General features: G+C 44.0%; 1 protein-coding gene across 1 annotated transcript; it reads right to left on the reverse strand.

Moving 5' to 3' along the window:
* Window positions 1-4,249: 4,249 nt before the first annotated feature.
* Window positions 4,250-16,426, reverse strand: LOC118221592 (ras-related protein ORAB-1). Its single transcript, XM_035406806.1, has 6 exons — window positions 16,239-16,426; window positions 7,944-8,016; window positions 7,508-7,603; window positions 6,671-6,766; window positions 6,145-6,276; window positions 4,250-5,653 (listed from the first exon to the last, which is right to left on the reverse strand). The coding sequence occupies exons 1-6, from the start codon at window positions 16,259-16,261 to the stop codon at window positions 5,456-5,458; spliced, it is 618 nt and encodes a 205-aa protein (XP_035262697.1). The 5' UTR covers window positions 16,262-16,426; the 3' UTR covers window positions 4,250-5,455.
* Between the last annotated feature and the right edge of the window lie 4,186 nt (window positions 16,427-20,612).

Below are 20,612 nucleotides of genomic sequence, written 5' to 3' on the forward strand. Positions count from 1 at the left end.
AGGAAGGCCTACAGTGAAAGATTTGAGGATTGGTTTGAGGAAGGTGACTGTATTCACTGGTCTTCAACAATTAAGTGAACCTCCTCCCACTCAGTCTGTTTAAAAGGAGCGTTATTAGATGCCGGTGTCTAATTGAAATGGCCCATGGGGGTTATAAGAGCTTGATGAAACACTCATTTACCCTTACTCCTTTTAATCAGGTAATAACAACTAATTACATTCAAGTCAAGACGACTCAATTAGTTTGGCAAAATCACATGCAGGTTTCACAGTGATACTCGACAGTGCTGTTAGAATAAGTGGTCATATGTGGGAGTGGACCTTACAGAGCTGAGATGTATCTTTCTCCACATATGGAGAGCCAGTAAATTGCCATTTTTATTTTTCCTTTATTGTTGTGCTGGAAGGCTGCACTGATAACAATTTTAGCATTTAACACATACCAATGATATCAAGCATAACACTGACTTAAAGGAATTACATCTGAACACACACTCACACACACACACACACACACACACACTCACGCATGGTTACCCACATATGGTATGGATGTTACCTAAACACTCACACACACCTACACACACTCACGCATGGTTACTCACATATGGTATGGATGTTACCTAAACACACACACACACACACACACACACACACTCACGCATGGTTACTCACATATGGTATGGATGTTACCTAAACACACACACACACTCACACAGAGAACACGCCCGCCCAGCCACGACATCCGACACACTCTCAGGCCCTGAAAATAAACGATCCCCGCCCCACCCCTCCCATTCACCATGTCAACAGGACTGTCTGCCTCCGTCTCCATGGCAACAGAAGGGCAGCGGCGGTGTTGGGAGAGGAGGAGTGGCTGCTCTCAGCTCTACGGCTCTGGAGGAGACCTCCTCCGTCACCCTGTTGAGCACAACCTTCCCCTCCTGCCTCTATGTCTCTCCACTGAACAGGATTATGTAGCTTGAGATCCCACCCCCAGCCTGCAGGGGGCGCTGTGACCCGTCAGCAAAGTGTATTCCAGTCCATTAACAAGTGAGAGCAGGTGAGAGACAGTAACCAGTGAGATCAAGGTTACTGGCAGCACTGAAGGACACCTGGTATGAACCAAGCCACCTGATAGCGCAGTAATGGTGAAATAGGAGAATCGAAAACAACTATTTTAATTGGTCTGGACGTGAAACATGCCAGACTGTTGAAATTGCCAAGCATAACATGGTAATACAGTAGAACCATTGTTCCAGTTACACCTATTCACATACACGTATATGACTTAACATAGCAATCCTACTATATTAATGTATTGTTCAAGTTATTTAGTTATGTATTTTGGAATTGATTTTGTGTTGCGTCAGCTGAAAATAAATACCAGACCAGAATCTTAATTTTGTTCCAGTGATAAAGAGTTCTGCCGATACGTATGAATGAAATACTTATAGCTGTGTGGGGTGGGGTTTTGGGTGAAGATTATAACTACCATCCGAGGTAAACTATCTTAAGATGCTTTTGCATTCCTGTTGTATAAGGTTTCCCCAAATGCAGCTCTGGATACAAGCCCAGTAGAGCAGAGTCACACATAGAGAATGGATTAACACAGACGCCCTCTGGTGAAGACGATAAAGGGGAGGAGGGAGAGGAAGAGAGTGAGAGTGAGAGAGATGGATAGAAAGAGTGAGAAGATCAGGTGTCCATGCACCAGTGTTGGAGAGTATAGGACTTTTGACTTCCGGTTGAACGCGAATGTCTGTGACTGAGTCACTGAGTGATGAAGTTACACCATTGGTCGGCTGGATGTAGTGTGTTAGGTCCAGCCATATGCTAGGTTTTACCTGGGGGGTATTCCATGAAGCAGGATTAAAGAGTTAGCTGCATAACTGCAAAACCCGGAACAGCTCTTTTTGCTTCAGTCCATGATCCAGATTTGCGAGGGTTCCGGGTTTTACTCCTGCTTTAATCCTGCTTCATGGAATACCCCCCTGGTCTTGTTAATTTATTTATAGGTGTTAGCCTGAGGGTTCAGCTTAAAGACATGACTCAATGTCGTGGTATTGTAATAATTAAGCTGTAGGGCCAGTCTACTTGTTCGTCTTTTCAGGAGGACGATGCACAAAACCACCACCAGAGTGCGCTGTTGCAGTCTGCCTTACGCATTCAGAGCAGGGTGTTATCAAAAGCGTTTGTCTCTCAAGTTCTCTGAATCAACAATATTTAAAAAATGTTTATGGATGTTAATGATTCATGATAATTTTCACAAGCAAAGGTAACTTTTTACGGGTTTTTTTCTGAGCTAGACGGGGAAAGGTTGTGTAAGCCAGCGCTGAAACGCTGACCCTGTTCTGCGAGCTTCTCCCTGTTCAAACACGGCGGCGTTTCCCTTATTTGGTTTGCTGCCCCACTCCCTTCCTCTAGGACAGGATAGGCTCCCAGCCCTGTTCCTGGAGATCAACCGTCCTGCAGCATTTCACTCCAACCCTGACAAAGCCACACACATCATACAGCGGCTAATGAGATGAGCAGAATCAGGTGTCCCATATTAGGGTTGAAATGCAGATCTACAGGATGGCAGATCTCCTAAAACAGGAACCACTGCTCTAGGGATTTCCTTCCTTCTCACAAGACTTGGAATCCACCTCTGTCCTATGAGAGTAGCTCAACTTTAAACTGTATTTGAGTAACAGGTGATTTTTACATTACCATGGAATGCAGGTTCATTATAACAATTTTTTTTAACCAAGGTATTTTTTAAACTAGATAAATTTTTTTTTGATATTAATATATTCTTAATATAAAGACCAATTTCTTCAAGTTAAAAGCTCAGTAGCTCAAGTGAAATGAGTGAGCCACACAGCACGTACTGCGTACTGTAAGTGTGAAGCAGGCAGTACATCTTCACAGCATGACAGTACAGACAGTGCCTCTTCACAAGGAGACTGAGGAGGCAAACCATATGGCTGCGTTCCCTCTGGCAGATCGTCTCTACCCAATCATAGGAAAGTGCTGAATTTCCACAACCAAGAGAATCAGGCCATTCTCTGAAGCTGCGGCCATTTTGTTCTCATTCACAAAAATACCAGGCATTGTATTGTAGTACGCACTATGCAAGAGAGGGTAGTGGAGAATGCGCGTTAACTGCATGTAGGCGGTGTATTATAACACAATGCCTGTCTCAGTGCTTTCTCCTGTAACCACATTGGTCAGGGCCGTTTCCCCATTCTTAAATGTCCGACTGATGGCATGTGATACTTCGGTCTCCTTCCTTTCCCTTCCTGATCGTGTAATGAAAGCCAGGAAGAGAGTTTTCATCGGAGCGTAACACTGAAAGCTGGTTTCAATTCAGTACGGAAAGTAGGAAAAGTTTAAGACCGCACTGGACTGGCTGAATACTGAATTTGCTGCCATTCACACACTAACCTGCATTAAATCCAGCTATAGAGTGAGAACCCCCCCCCCCAAAAAAAAATGGTCTATTATCACCTTTAAAAAAAACACAAGTATTCTAGCAGAGCATGGCTACACTTCAGGTCCAGTGTACTTTCATTAAAAGCATTTTAACTGAAACAGTCAGCACCGAACCTTTTCATTCTCACAGAGGCATGAAAGGAATGAGGTGCGATTATAGAGCTTCTGAACTGAAACACAGACGCGTGACAATCAGATAAATTAATCTCCAAGCACCCACCGCAATTCATACACACTCCCAGGTTCATTACTGCAATACAACTCTGCTCAAAAAACCAAGGGCCTCCCTCTCATACGAGCTGCCATTTCACTTTCAAACGCTACCGTGCAGCGCTTCTGTTAGCCACAATCAAAACTAACTCCAGATTTAGCAACGGCGGGGCGGACAGAAAGTCCCTCACGCACAATCACGTCCGACTGGAGTCGACTCATTCATACGCGTTCACACAAAAATAAATATTTCAGGAGAGCCCGGTCAAACAGCCCCGATTCATAAAAAGCATGCCCGATTTGTTTGATGCGCCATGTTAATTAGCTAGAATAAACACGAGGCATATAATTACATGGAAATGAAAACTGTCATTAAAATAGCCCTTTATAAAAATGTTACGTCTCCTTTGAAAACAACAAACAGGCCGATCCACCAGCTGGATTAACCAGGGAACAGCAAAAGTTAATTTGTGAAACCATCCTCCACAGCCTGGGTCAGAGCACAGCATGGTGAGGCTAACACGCAGATTAGTAAGAAAACCTTTAACTAGAATTATCCAGCTCATTTAAAACTGAATTCAGTTGCCTTTATTATGAAAAAAGAACATAGTGTTTGAAATAAGGGGTTCTGTAATCGGGAAGGGAATTCCACAGGAGATGGCCAAAACTGCAAACAGCATTGTAATCATCAGTACAATATACCTGCCAAATAAATGTAGAATAAATAATTAAAACACAAAAATGTATTCTACATTACACCACTAAGAATTGGAGACCATTTTTTATATCATACAGTCTAGCAGGAATTCCAGTAAGTACAATGTTTTTATTAAACATTTCTTCCATTTTTTTTTTAATGTAAGATATTGTGCAAGAAAATTACAATAGCCTTGAGCCACAAATTAAATGCAGATTATGAAGTTAGACTACTCATCAAATAATGTAATTTATTCCACTAACCTCTCCTAAAGGACTAGCAAATCAGATCTTACATATATATTTATATATATAACATACATATTTCACTTGACTTTTTCTTGACGCTGGACAGTGAAACAGTGTTGTGCTGTTGGCTGACAAGACCGACATTGACGAAACTTCATCTTCAGAAGACAGAAATGAAAGATATAAACAGCAAATAAATCGACCAAAAAAAACAAAAAGAAAAAAAAACAGAAAAACAAAAAAAAAAAAAAAACAGAGAAACAAAACGAAAATAAGAAAAACTGAGGAGAAACAGAAGAAGTTATGAAACCGACCACAGACCAGACCTGCAGCAGGAATGCTGAGAGATTCACACACATTATTCTTTTCCGTACTTATTAACCTGCAGAGAGAGGGGTGCCGGAGGGTGCAAATGAAGTTTGTGGAGACTGTGGAGACTGCGTGTGTGTGTGTGTGTGTGTTGGGGGGCTGTAAGGGAGGTGTGGAGAAGTTGGTTAAAGCAGGCCAAGATGGGGGTGAAGGGGAGAGATTGGGGGGGGGGAGAAGGGAAAAGGGGAGGGGTGGAGGGCAGAGGCTCTCTTCTCAAATTGCTGACCGTCGTTTTGTGTGTGTGTGTGTGCGCGCGTGTGTGTGTTTTTCTGGAGAATTTCCGGTAGTGCGGCTACTTACAGTACGATTGAGGCAACTCTTTAATATTTATCTCTCTCTCTCTCTCTCTGTTTCCATCTCTCTCTCTCTCTCTAAATGTGGAGCATGTTAATGGGAGACTCTGAGGAGGTGGGGGGAGGGCGGGGGCAGGGTGGGGCGGGGCGGGGGAAAGGCCTCAGCAGCACCCCCCGGAGGAGGGCTTCACCGGAGTGCTCTGGATCTTGACGTTGGACTTCTCCGAGCCCCCGCTCGTGGCCCCGGGGCCCATCCTCTTCTTGATCTCCGCAGCCATGGTCATGAAGGCCTGCTCTACGTTGGTGGCGTTTTTGGCGCTCGTTTCCAAGAAGGGGATGCCTAGAGAGTCGGCAAATTCCTGGGGGGGGGGGGAGAAGGGGTAGGGGTGGGGGGGGGGCGGGGGGGAGAAGGGGTAGGGGTGGGGGGGGGGGTTAAATAAAACACACTGCTGTGAGAGTGGAAATAAGCATTGTTTCATTTAATCAGACTGGCCAACGTCGCAGGCAAAACCGAAGAGCATCAAATACTGATCCAATCAGCAATCTGGGTCCGACGAAACATCAGACTTATTAAAAGCCAGCACTGACCTGACTACACTTCAGCAATGGTGCTGTTATAAAAGGTCATCGGTGCAGTAATGATTATACCTACACTTCTGAAGGTATTAATTTCACCAGCTAGGTTTTCTCAAAACAGGAAATGACTGAACTTTTCCCTTACACTATAACTGAAGGTATGGGTGGCACTTCATAAAAGCCAAAGCCTTGTGCTCTTGAAACTTCTGCCAAAGCAAGTAGTCACAGAACTAATTGCACTGAATTTCAATCTTTAAACGGGACGGAGCCTTACCTTTGCTGTTGTGTAATCCACCACCTTCTTTGTTGTCAGGTCACACTTGTTTCCTACCAATAGCTTGTTAACGTTCTCGCTGGCATATCGGTCTATCTCCTGCAGCCACTGCTTGACGTTATTGAAAGACTCCTGCGGGGGTAGAGAAACGAGATTTTTAGCATAACATCCATGTTAACAGCTTACTCAATTACCAATATAATTACTGTATTGCTGCTTAATTATCATCATAAATTAAGCAGCAGGGAGTTCCCTGGTGTGCTGGATCTCTCCACCTAACCATCTCCCAGTTTAATAAGCTCAGTAATCTTCCCCCCTCTCCACCTCAGCTAATGTGCGAAGAGTGTTCTGGCACAAAATGGCCGCTCCGTAAACATCGGCGATGGCTGAAGAGAGAGTCGCTCCTATCACCGTGCAGCGCTTCCAGATCATGTGACCCCCCCCCGCCCCCCCCGTATCCGTGCAACCCAGCGCCGCTATTACCGCTAAGGGATGAGAGATGGCGGTGCGTGTGCGTCGAGCTCACCTGGTCCGTGACGTCATAAACTACGATAATGCCGTGCGCGCCCCTGTAGTAACTGGACGTGATGGTGCGAAACCGCTCCTGCCCCGCCGTATCCCACTGTGAACACAGGGGGCGCTGTGGTGAGTGCCTACTCACCAGGACATTTACACACACACACAAAGCAGGAAATACTACAGACATATAGAGTGTGTTACGGTTTGTAGTCCTAAAACCCGGAAGTAAGTTCGCGTTTTTGAGCCATGGATTCCTTCGTCAGATTTCCAATGCTTGAATCCCTATGGGAAAATAAGCATTGGAAATCTACTGACTGAGGGAACCCATGGCGGAAGAAACGTCCGGGTCGGCCTACAAAAAGACGTCATCACTGTAACACTATTATACAGCAGTGTTGCTCACACTCTGAAAACTGGGATTCAACAATAGAGCACATTTTCAAAAAGCAGAGAGCACTTGTGTCGTGTGACACAAAAACATAAAACATATACAGCAGTTCTACTGTTGTACAAATAATGACGTTCTTTCTGAAAAACACTTCATTTTAACAGTTACAGTGAAATGTAAAAAAGAAACACAGACCCAACACAATGAGTAAAACTAATCAGCTGCAGAAGAGACAAGCGTTTAAATTATCCACGGAGACGCCCGCTGACCTGGGATAAAAAGCTGATGGAGACTCATCACAATGGAGCGCCCAGTGAAACAACAGCGTTTGCGTCTGGCGCGCTCACAATGGGCCTCGTGCATAATTAAGGCCCCGCGCGGACCCGCAAAACGCTTTCAGAGCGGCCATGACACCCTTTAAAGCAGCCAATGGTGCGACGCCGACGGCATACTTACGATCTGGAGCTTAATCGTCTTTCCGTCTAATTCTATAGTCCTGATTTTGAAGTCCACTCCAATAGTACTAATGTAGCTTTCTGTGTACGTGTCGTCCTGGAACACAAAGGGGAAAAAATTACTGATTTGTGGGGACAAACCAAAGCAGAAATAAGATGAAGCCAGATATATTCTGTGCATTCTCTCTCTCCAGTGATCAAAATGCCTATGCAGGCTATGTAACACATCTATACATGTATCTTTTCTCATTATCATATCTCACACATACACTGTATTGTACATGAACACACACATACAAATAAGTACACAGCAATATCTGAAAGTCACTGACACACACACACACACTGTGTTCCCCTCCCTGATTTCGGGCCAGAGAGCCGCTCAGCCTGATATAATCTCCCCCTAACGACCAGGGGCGGGTCACACGGGCACTTACAGCGAATCGGAGGAGGAGACAGGACTTCCCAACGCCGGAGTCACCAATCAGAAGCAGCTTGAATAAATAATCACTGGGGAAAAGGAAAGGGGGGGGAAAAAAACGATGAGGATTAAAATTTTGACACAGGATGCAGTTCTGTCTCCATTCCGCGCTTCCTCTCCTGTCATCGCACACTTCCTTTTCTGAACCGTAGGAGCTACAGCTCCCAATTCACTGGGGTGGAAAACGACAGGCCGCAAAAACGAGAAGAGAACACGGTTTTCCCCGAGCAGGCACTGCGAGAACGCCCAGAACATTCCAGAAGAAACCCATCAGATGCACACAGTGAGACGGCCTGGAACATTCCGGAAGAAGCAGCAGCTACCGCTACCCCACAGACATGGCAACCTGCTAGCCCCTAAGTAGCTCCCGCCATTCTGCAGACCTGGCAACCCACGACCCATGCAGTAGCTCCCATCAGGCTGAAAGCAGATTCGGCCAGGTCCTTTAAAGTAAAACTGCATTTCAGTTTGGAAACTTTCCACATAGCTGCTGGTGCACAGCATACATACATATTTAAGAAAAACTATTTTAATCCAATCGAATCTGATGACTAAGCGTGCGGGAAGTGTGGGATTTCTAAGCAGCCCGCTGGCAGGGTTCAGAGACTCATCATTGCCAAGAGGCAGAAAGTGAATGGAAAAAATTTGAATCAAATCAAAATCTTTCAGTGTAGCGCTCACAATGTCTCTACTATATCTACTGTGCATTACCAATACTACCATCTCTACTGCACATTAGCAATGCTACTATATCTACTGAGCATATATATATAGCTTTAACCACAGTTGTGTAGCCCATCACAAATCCAGAGGAAAAAATAAATTAGACAGGGAAAAAGTGGGATGACTGGACATTATTATTCATGTGACAATGCAAATTGAGAAGTCTGGCTGGCAGGGGACTCCCATACCTGCACCTTAGATAAACAAGCACAAGTATCAGAAAAGCAAATGGCAGATTTGAGCGATTATCACTGCTTGGCAAACACGCTGATGCTCCTAATCGGGAGGAAGTGCCTGTCCCCGGCACTTCCTGTCCTACGAGAGATCTGCCACGTCAGTGAGCCGACGGTGAACAAACACTTCTGTTCATCCTGTCCAACAGCCATCCGACACACACTCCGGGGTGTGTGACTGCTGAGAGCGCGTGTGTGTGTGTGTGTGTTAATGTGTGTTCTGCATTAAATGTAAAATAGAACTGTATGCTCTGTAAACACCTCATATCTGATATACATACATAGGCCGTACGGCCCCTGTGGTTTCACAGAAACTCCCACACCTTCAAAACAACCCCCCCCACCCACCTTGCCCCCCATAACCCCTGACCGCAGACCTGCCTGCTACACCACAGGCCTGTGCCAGACTCCAGCACGCTAACGCGTCCTGTAGCCTGGCCCGTTTTACCATCCCTCAACCGCTCTCTCTTCGCTGCAGCTAGAGTACGCTCTCAGGCACGAGCTCACTTCAATGGAGGCTAAGGATAGCATTCAGCGGAGCACGCACGCACGCACGCAGAGTGAACGTTTCCTTACCTCTCAATCTGGAGAATAAATTATAATTTATCAAAACACCTCTTATCATTTTCAAAAGTAGCCTGATTCAGGTCACTGGCAAAAGAAATCTATTTAAATTTCTTTTCAAAAACATGGAAGAAAGGCCCAGGCAATACTTTGAATTCTGCACCCACACATTTCCCAGAATTCCTCGGCACAATGGGCAGCTCAGGATAATTTAAGGCTGCTGTTCATCTTAAAGAGCCACTAATCACTAAGCTGAATCCCTTTCTCCGAGGTATTTACAACCAGCGCCCTGACCTTCTGTATTAAAGGACCCACTTCCACTTTCAAGAAAATTCCAGCACATAATTAGGTGCCAAAAATCAATGCACACTCAAGTCTACGTCAGGACACAGAGGTCACTCAAACTGAAATTCTGTCTGAGGAGGACTTGCAGAAGAGACACACAACTCTGATCCGCCGCTCAGAGAAAGGACCGCCGTTAAAGCCTTCGCACGAGCAAGGACGTTATCTGGCTTGAATGAGCTGAATTTAGCACTCCAGCCAAGCAAATCAGCATCGTCCAGAATGTAGCGCTAAAAGCATGCAAAGCAGTATGTGTAGTCCAGGTGGCCTTCGCGTAGAACACGCCTCCTCCCCTAGGAGCTAAGGCCTAGGAGGAGGCCCAGGAACTGCGGACAGGGGTGTGGTGATGGCGGCAGGCCAGATCGGTAAAGAGAAGCGAGGAGAGAGCGGAGTGAAAGCTGTCAAAATTGCAGACGAGTCGGAGAAAAGACAGATGCGAACGCAAAAAAAAAAAAACAGCCCAAAACGCTGAGAGCAGCACCCTGAGCGAAGATGAGGAGGCACAACACGTTTCATCACTGCTGAGGATGGCAGCGCTAATTTAAGCACTGCAAAATAAAAAAATAAAAACAACAACAACACGCCGTCTGCCACGCGCTCAAAGCAGACAACACGCTGTAAATAACCGAGAGAACTCGGCTTTAATGTATTCGAGAGTCCGGAAACGACCGTTTTCTTAAATCGTTAAGCTAGGCTACGTTACAGCGGCAAACCGAAGCCAGACCGGGGCTAATCGAAAATAAGCGAGCGGCTCCGCGGACAGGCGACGGTTAAGGGGTGCGTTAAACTGCGAGGCCCCGAATAAAAATAGCAGCGAAACGCGTTTGTTTTCTGCTCCGCTCGTTGCGACACAACACACAGCTGTCACCGGGGACACGCGCTCCTGCCGAAATTCACACGAGGACATTTTCTGTGTGTGTCCGCTTTACGCCAACGGCCTCCGTTTGTCTGTACGCTACGAGAGAGCACGGTGCGGTCCAAAAGGGGCTTTTAAAGGGCACTGCAATCCAAAGAACCTGCACAATAACCAATGGTCCATAGCTTATTATAGGCCTAATAAACCAGTGCTGATGCGATTTTAATCTGTTTTATCCAGGGCAGGAAACTAAGCTTTTTCTTTCACTGGCCACAGTGGCTGGTGCATCCCAAAATTTGCCACAGTTTTACCAGACAACCAGATATTTAGGATAAAACTGGCCCCCCAAGTGAAGGGTGGCTACCCGCCAAAGTCTCTGGTAGAGTGTACAAACTCACCACCCACAAATGAAATTTACCCAGCATTTGGTTTGTGGCTGGTGTTCATTCCCCACCCTGGTTGTGTCACATTCTCCCGAAGCTCAGAAACTGAAGACGTACTCATTGCCCTGTCCGTCATCCCCGTGTTTATCTGCTTCCTACTGGACTGTGACCACGCAGCTCGACTCCTTACAGTGCTCGCTGCACACTGACCCACGCTGAACGCGTAAGGGCATTGCTGAACGCTGCTGAGCACGTGCAGCCTTGCCCTGGTTCTGGCTGAAGCCCCAACCCTCTGAAACCCCATCAGCGTTTCTATAGAAACACGGGGGTGAAAGCTGCCCTTTGATAGCCCTCCGCTCAGCGTGGACCCGCTGCCCTCTCGCAGTACCACACACGCTAATCTTCACTTCCCCCGTTCCCTTATCCGGGCCGGGGTAATTCGTACAGTAACCATGGCTGCGTGACGCCATTGGTAGATAATGGCGTCTGTCGCTGCCGTTTCGCACACAAAAATGCCTGACGCGTCACCGTCGAAAAGTCACTCACACGCAGCTAGAAAAGAGCGACTCGCCATAACACGAGAATGTGGCAGAAACTGAGGCGGCCAAATTCAGCTCCGCAATTGTTCTGCACATTGCCATATATGGTCATTCCTGCCAAACAGCCTTTTCCATTATTATTATTATTAACTCAAAATGAGCAAGCAGCTCTGTTCATTTTCCGCTACAGGACTGTGGCATTAACGCGTCACACTCAGTCGAACAGGAGAAGGACGCACGGTCAAATATCTGTGAGCAGCAGAAAAATCATGCTCTGAAATCTCAGGTTATGCCTTTACTAACAGACATGGCAAAACTCAAAAAAAAAAAAGAGTGCTTCCATTCACAATGACCTGTGCTTTCTGAAATTCGTGTAGAGTTAGCACAGCAATCAACAGCTAAAGTGAACTAATGGCAATGCAAACATGTCACAGGGTAATCTGTTGACACCGGAAGTGCTCTTATATATAAACTGACACCTTCGACTGAAAGAAATGCAATAAAAAGCTCACGTTAACATTAAAGCCCTCCAAAATGTTTGGGAGCTGATGAGTGCAACGTTTCCGCAGAGTTGGCCAATCTAGGCCGTCGCCAGGCTGCTTCCTGGTAACCAAGCAACATTCAATGTGATTCATGAAAAAGGACACAGCACCGGTACTTTAGAGAAACGGCACGGTTCTCACTCAAAAAGTGAAAAAAAAAAAAACACCGCTCAGTAAACACACGTACAAAATAAAGAGGAACAAACGCAAATACGAGAGGACTGCAGAGGGCGGGCACTGAGACGGGGATTTCAGACAGCGGCCAGGAGGAAAATACCTAAAGAAAGAGAAAGCTGAAAGGAATTCAGAGCTGAACAGGCGTCCTTTAGAGGCCAGAGGGGGGCACACACAGGCCTATTGTTCTGAGCAGTAGATGTTTTTCCTTTTATTAGGACGGAGCAAGACCCGATCCGGTACTGGGGCAGGTCCAGGTAAAGGTGCACCGTCAGGCAGATTTGAGGATAAGTAAGGGGGCCGGGTTAGGACCTCCAGGCCCTTCTGGAATAACCTGTTTGAGGTCTCACTTCGGCATGCACATACGCCAGCTATACTATATTGCCAATGGTAAATACTGTGAAGGGTCAAAATTCAACGCCATTCCACTCCTGACACCGTTTTTTTTTTTCCTGTGAGGGGCGGAATTTGACTGTGACATCAGCAATGCAATGTTCCGATGACAGATAATTCCCGTTTACGATTCAGTGAGAACCCCCCCCCCCCCCGTTTTTTATTATCAAAGTGACCTGGTGGCTCAGTTCTGCAGGGCGTGAAATTAAACCCACACCGAAACATCACTACGCGGAAATTATCTTACGTGGAATTTGCCGTGGCAAGAAGGGTGCTGGAAGGTTTCCAATTCATGCAACAACTTATAGACTACCCTTAATTTAAAATGTAGCCCACATTGTAATATCACAACATGAAGCAACTTCAAGAAGCAAATACAAATGGAAGGCAATTATTATCAAACTGCTCATTCGCCAATTCCACCCCAAAGGGGAATGTCCGAGAATGCTGTCAATTAATTCACCTTTATTGTCTTAGCCAAAAATAAGAAGGACCTGGGACACTTTTTTGAGATGTTAAAAACACAACTATACACTGCAGATACACTGCAGAACTTTAAATGCACATGTCTTAGCAAGGACAAATTATACATGCACCTTGAAAATCTTATTCATCACTGAGCTTTAGTTAAGAATATATCAGATTAGCAATCTTATTTAACAACTCTTGGACAGCAAACACCTGGCTCAGATAGCTTTGACTTTACCACTTGTTATTTCAGCTGATATTTACTAATAAAGTTGTGATACACCGATATTCTTAATCAAAGATCTTAAGGTTATTTTAGCAGAATTTCTGGAGAAGATTACTTATTGCTAAGACGGTACACACAAAGTCGTACCCCGTTCACCATTTCGGTAAGACCTTCAAAGTCTAGTTGTTTGTTCAGTAGATGTTGCAGGTTGAACTGCAACAGCTGTGCAGCTCAAACTACACTAAGGATGTTTGAAACTTCCTGGCCCTGGAAGAAGTCAGCATTATTTTTTTTTTTTTTACATTTTCACATGCAGAACTATTTTCCTGTGCAAGCCACAGGCTTCTACAGAGACTACAAAACATCTTCGATTTAAAATGGCTTATATCTATATAGCTACATTTAAACAAACTTAAAAGGTCACCATACATCATACATATGTAAATGTCTGAACTGCAATTATGAAAAGCAACAGTACAGCATTTCTGTCAGTATTTCTGAGTGTATTTGAATTCTCCATAACCAGAAAATGCTCCCTTCATTTACAGTCTTACCCTTTGTCTTCTACATTATATATTAATTTGGTAAGTTTTCTGAATGTGCATGTTTTGCCATTAACCACAAAGCTCCCTATATATAGCCACATCATTCAAAAAAATAGCCAGGCCAGTAGTAATCTGTAAACACGGTCTCAGCAACATGCTTTCACCAACGTTGGCTACCTAGCCCCAGTGACAAAACTGTGATCTGTAGGGAAATTGATGCAAACCAGTACATCCGAGACGTCACCTAAAATATAGCCCAACGTCATCACCCACTTTGCTTGCTTTTGTGGATCTGTCGGTCTACTCGTACTCAATTTAAAATCGTGTCAATTTGCTGATTCAATGAAAAATCACATCCAGGAAGTTGCCACTGGTGAGCAGCGTTGTGTTTCTCTTTAATGTGAAAGACATCAAGCTAAATCGAGCTGTCTTTTCGGCGAAATGCTGGCACCATGTTAATAATACTGCATCTCGAATCCACACGCTATTGAATAACCAGACAGTTTTAAGCCTGCGCAACTGCCGCTGGTAAACTCTCCTACGGCGAATTGCTTAATAACTGAACAAAGTGAGTGTCGCAAGAAGCCATGTGACCTACACATGACTGTGACCCACCAGAGAGGATGGGTGTCTTTCTTGGCTTTAAACTTGTTGATGAGCATAGATTCACAATCGTTGTTGATGTTTATCTCAAGGATTCTTGCCATCATTGGCCAACCTGTTTGAATCCATCATATCCCTGAAGGCTAGGCCATATTCAGATTAAACGTAGTTATGCAGAATCTGCAATACATTCATAACCCAATTTCAGCCGGTATGGTAGCATTCTCCGGTACGACCTGAACTGTCGCTAGTGTAACGACAGGCTAGCAGACGAATAAATGAAGAGCATGGTCATATCTTCACCCATATGTTACAATCTTAGGTTTCACTTGGGAGTAAATATTTAATAATGTATCGCTGGTACACAGCAGGGTAGTTACAAGCTTGTTGAGCAACGGGTTACAGGAAGATAATCATTTATTTGACGTTTACCACGCTAAACTGACAAACTACCCTGTCCGACCACACATTAAAAAGAAATACGAAGCGGAGCATTTTAACGCGATTATAGTTCTAAACGCGACAATGGACGCTGTGGGTAACATTAGCTAAAAACAGAGGGGTGTCGCCAATTAACATTACTGGAGACACGGCTAACAAGCCAGCTTAAAAGGACCATAAAAATATGAAAACACACAGTTGGATAACAAAAATAACGTCAGTTGACGTTAACTTAATTTTGCTAGTCGAACAGCTAGTTAGTATGATGTAGTTATTCATGAATAATTCGTAGTATGTAGCTAAATGGGCAACTATAGTCTATGCACTAGCGAGCAAGAAAGAATAACCAAAGCCAGCTAACGTTAGCTAACGTCAAGCTGTCAGTTTAAATAGCCAGCGACGTATCGTTGGGTTGCTTAGCTTTCCAAAGTTGACCATCTTAATGTTGATTAGTACAAGCGTTTCATGCGATTGGCGAAAACGTTATATATCCAAATACCACTTCCCTCACTAGAACGGCTAGCTAGCTAGGCAACTAGTTGTATAGTTAGCTGTCTGAACGAAAATATGCGTCCAAATGCTACTGCCACCGCCATAGGGCCTGGCCAAATTGTGTTGCTAGCCGGACAGTACACTTCCCTCTCTTGTTTCGACTCCATAAGTATGTCCACAATGCTAACGTTATGCTTTTTCTATTTACACAATATTAACTGATTAGCTGGCCGGGCGGCTAGATAACTAGTGAGCCAAGCGTTGTTATAACTTTATACTAACATCAACGACGTTAGATAGCAAGCCCAATCACACACAAAAACAAAGTCTAGCGTTAGCCAACTCACAGGGTATATCATTCACGTGCCTACTGAGTTAGAACAGCTAATTTATTAGCTAGCTAGTTAGCTAACAGATGACCATGGGTAATTACATAGCTCAAGATGTTGGTTGGCTTATGAGCTAACTGGCCGGTTATCCCATCTTGCGAGATAGCTAGTCTTAACTTAACTCGGACGTATCTAGAAAATTGAATATTCTATTCGATATGTGTCGCCCTCACAGCTATCCGACTAGCAAGCATTCTATGCTTCACAGAAAAATGTACTATCCTAGCTGACTATACAGCTAACTAGCCTGCCAGCCAGCAAACAATCCGCACGTTAGCTTGCAAGCTAAGTCACTTTCACACAAGCTAACCATCACCATGTCTCTATTTTTTACTTACTATTCCGGATTCATCGTTGACATGTCACAGTAAGCCCACTCTTCTTGTAAAGCGGCGCTCCCCTTTCCTATGAAGAACTTGAAATGGCTATCTTCAATCTATGTCAAATTTTAAAAAGTGGCTAACTGCTCCCCCAAAAAACCTAACGGCTAGTCGTCCTGAATCCAAAATGGCTGTCAAGTCTAACCAGGAAATAGCTACTCCTTCAGCCCAAGTTTTTACACTAGCGTAAGCTTTCTGCGATGTGTGCTCATCGGAACTTGTAGTCTCACAACAAGCATCGGATATTGTTTCTCATTCTACAATGTCTAACAGAACTACAATTACCCAAGAGCCTTGGGCACTGAGGGCATGCGCAAAGGAACGCTTTTATTTTTTTCAACTAGCTCGCCATCTCCAGTGCGCTACCGTGCTCGCTGTCAAAAAAAGGATTACGTCATCAGTGAGACGTGGCAGAGGTACGGGCAACGAAAGGAAAGTTGTGGCAATGTGACAAAGTTCTCAGTGGTAGACTGCTTCATTTAAATTAATTTGGCAAATTATTAGACGCGTTCAAATACTACGTTATGCGTTGCTGCCTCCAATATTTGTGATTGAGCATTCAGAATGGAAAGAAAGAAATGGAATTAATGTTAAAATGTGTATTGCTTTCTCACTCCGTTGTAACCATGCCCAATAGGTCGATTAGAACAAAGAGAATGTGAGCGTGATATATGGTTGGGGCTTTTAAAATTCGCCAGAAACAAGAAACAATGAAGTGATTTACCAAAAAAATAAAAATAAAAAAATAAATCCCAGTTATCGTGTTTAGGACTTTTTGCTGATTATTTAATTTCCACATTATTAACAATATATAAAAATGTGAAGGCTGTTATTTGTATGCAAAATATAAATGTTTAGTTTCTCGGTCTTGGAGGAAAATAAGCAAACACTTTCCACAGATTCCTCACTGAAGCTCTAGAAAACATCCCCAGATGTCTCCCTGAGGGGACTCGCCGCTTAAGTAATACCGTTATGAGTGAAGCAGTGAAGTCATAGATAGATTGTGTTCTCATAACTAAAGGCTCAGTTCACAGCTCCCTGTTGCCCCAGTGGACCAAGTGGAAGAAAGGTGACCGACCTTCCACAGTGGACCTTGCCAGTACAACACTTGCTAGTTGACGCTTGCCTGTACATTTTTAAACCCCTAGAATACAAACTGCGATAAGCCAAACTCATGTGGTATCGATGACTCTGAAAGAGAGACGGGGAGCACGAGACAACAAATATGAATCATGCTAATTATTATTTTTACAGATAAATGTCATTGCCTTGACCATGGATTTTGCAGTTTGCCTGGGAATGCCTGTTGGAGACATTGGCCATGGGGGACAGCAGTGTGTGTGTGTGTGTGTTACTATCCCTCAGTGTCTAACCACTCCATTCTCTTCCTGGAGGACAGGCTTGGTCTGCAGCTGCTCTGTAACCCAGAATTCCTGGCAGACACGCTTCCTACCAGCATTTATCCGCTTCCTAAAACAATACAAAATGGCCTCCTGGCTGTTTCCAGCCCCTGCAGAGGCTATAAAAAGGGAAAGAAAACAGGGAGGACAAAGAAAAATGACTGATTGACACTAGTCACTATCAGGCCACAGGGCACTGTGTGTACTGACATATGTGGTTTGACCCACTCTTTACTTTCTGATTTTCAGAGATCAATACAGAGAAAGCTAGTTTACAGCTGATTAAATAGAAGCAGTAGCCATTACAAAAAACACATCACTACAACTAACATCAGCTGGTCAGCAAAACAGCAGCTTTGGGTTCATGTGTATTAGACAACCAATGTACAAAGCATCCGAAGGGGGCGGTCCAGGGGGGCAGGCTGGAGCGGAGGACATACAAGGGAGAGACTTTGGGGTGAGTCGGGACGGGGTCCAGCAGCCGCATTTTTTGTGAGAGGGGGAAACAAACAAGAGTTAAGGAAGACCAAGGTAGAAAACAAAGATACAAAGAGTAGAATGGGAAACATATAACCCCCACCAGGAGTTTACTGTGCATAATGACTAGTACAGAGACATTACATTGCTGGCATTTAGCATTTAGCTCTTATCCAGAGTGACTTACACAACTGTTTACATAGCATTTTACATTGTATCCAATTACACAGCTGGATATATACTGAGGCAATGCAGGTTAAGTACCTTGCTCAAGGGTACAAGGGCAGTGCCAAACCCAGGAACTGAATCTATGATCTTTATGTTACAAGACCAGCTCCATACCCCAAGAGAGTACATGTGAAAAAGGGGTCACTGTTGAGAGATGACAGTCAGCTAAGTTTGTCGCCTCATAATACACCACGCCTGCATGTTTCTCCAGCTCTGTGTCTAGACTACATTTATTTGCATCTAAAGGCCAAATCAGAATATGAGACCAGAGGCCCTGCCGCACAGGACCGAATCAATTTGTGTCCCAACACATCTTTAGTGATGTCAGGTTATGACTCATCCTCCAAAAAAGAAGGCTGTGGACCCAGGAGGCGCAAAACCAGCTCAAGCTCCCCTGAAATACAGAGAGGATGGGAAGGAGTTTTGGAAAGAAAGAAAATTCAGTGATGTTTTATATGTGCAGCTGCCCTGTTGTGATGCCAATTCAATCAAATGGGCCTTGACACACTCTACTAGGTAAATTGTATATATTATTACGTAAACAGCAAAACAGTGACACTCGAGTTTCCAGTCCAAAGACATAGAGCCCAGCAGCTACAGATAAAAACTAGACTGCCTGGCTAACTCTAGCACATTTACAAGAATGTTATTAATGCATATTGTCCCTTTTACACAGATTAAATGCAGAAGCACGACACTCCTTTTTATGTTCATATGTATATTTTGTGCATTTTCCCCCACATCTATTAATACAACTGGATTATTATAGAAACAATCCAGATGAACCATATTGCATAAGAGTACAAGGGGAGTTCCTCATCTCAGAACTGAGCTTTCTGCAACCTTCTTATTAGTTCCTGAAATACTACAGTAAATTGCTACCTCTCAAATCCATACCTCCCCTCCACCTCCCGTCCTCCTTTTTTCTTGGCCTCTTTTTATCCGCCTCTATTGTTTTTGTGGAACACAGTAGATCTCTGAAAATATGTGGAATGCGGCAAGAGGGTCAGGTTAATATTGAGATTTAAGTAGGACAAGAAGAAAAAAAAAGAAGAAACAAAAAGAAACAGGCTTTGGATTTTGTCGTTTAACCACCTGCCGTAGCACAGACTTGACAAATCTATGAAATGTTTGCTTTCAAACACACATAATCTCATCTAAATAAATAATTTGAAAAAAAGAAGAAGGGTGGACTGGCTTGCATAAACAGGATTTAGGTCTGTGCAAATGTTCAGGCAACAGGGCCTGAGTGTGAATGATAACTGACTTGCAAAACCAGTTTCCCTTTCCTGCATTATTAAACAGCTTACAGGGACTGACAACTGATAGGCAGTGTTCATTGCTTGTACTGTGTTCACCTGCTGCAGGCGAAGGTATGCTGTATTATCGGGTATTATATTTTAAAACCGTTAGGGAAATGAATCAAAGAAATGTGCATGATAAGAGACAGTACATTCAGTCCAAATCACTAAAAAGAGGTTGTAGTGATTGTTGTTTGACACAAGGGGGCAATATAGAATATCTAATATTATCAATTCTTCCTGAATTTAATATTATATTGTCAGTGTTTATTATTATATATTATTATAACATTTAGTGTACTATTTCATATTTAATATAATAATATTATTATTAATAATAATAATAATAATAATAATAATAATAATTTAACGGTATTGAACAGTAATATGATACCAGTAGATTCGTGAGATTTAGCTACAAAAAAATAATCGTGAAAATGGCAATACTACCACATGGCTGTCCGACTACAGATTATAAATTTAACGGCGTTTTCCGTTTTCTGGTGCTCATTCTTAAGTGGGCGAGCCCTACCCACCCTGTCAAAAGTAAACCTACTCTGGTTCATTATCAGCTGCCTGGTAAAACCAAAGCTGTTGTTTCCATGCTAATCTCCTCATTTACGATCTATTCTTGTTGCATTGACTGAAAGGCACACACGCCCTTTTTCGTGGACGTGCGGAGGACCTGTCTTTGCTAATCTCAAGAAAGGGGCCTGATGTTTCAACACGGCTGTAAATCACATATTACCAATGGATGCATCCGCTGTCACTCTTTGCAGCTGTCAAATAGAAACACCCCTTAAAGACATCTACCCTTACAATTGGCCATATTTTGTGTCCATATTCTAGTAGGTCGGCAGCAAGGTGGAGGATATGTGGTCACGTGTCAGACATACCGGAAGAAACCCTTTCCGGGAGCCGGGGTA

This window comes from Anguilla anguilla, chromosome 2, assembly GCF_013347855.1.
Source record: "Anguilla anguilla isolate fAngAng1 chromosome 2, fAngAng1.pri, whole genome shotgun sequence".
Taxonomy (NCBI): domain Eukaryota; kingdom Metazoa; phylum Chordata; class Actinopteri; order Anguilliformes; family Anguillidae; genus Anguilla; species Anguilla anguilla.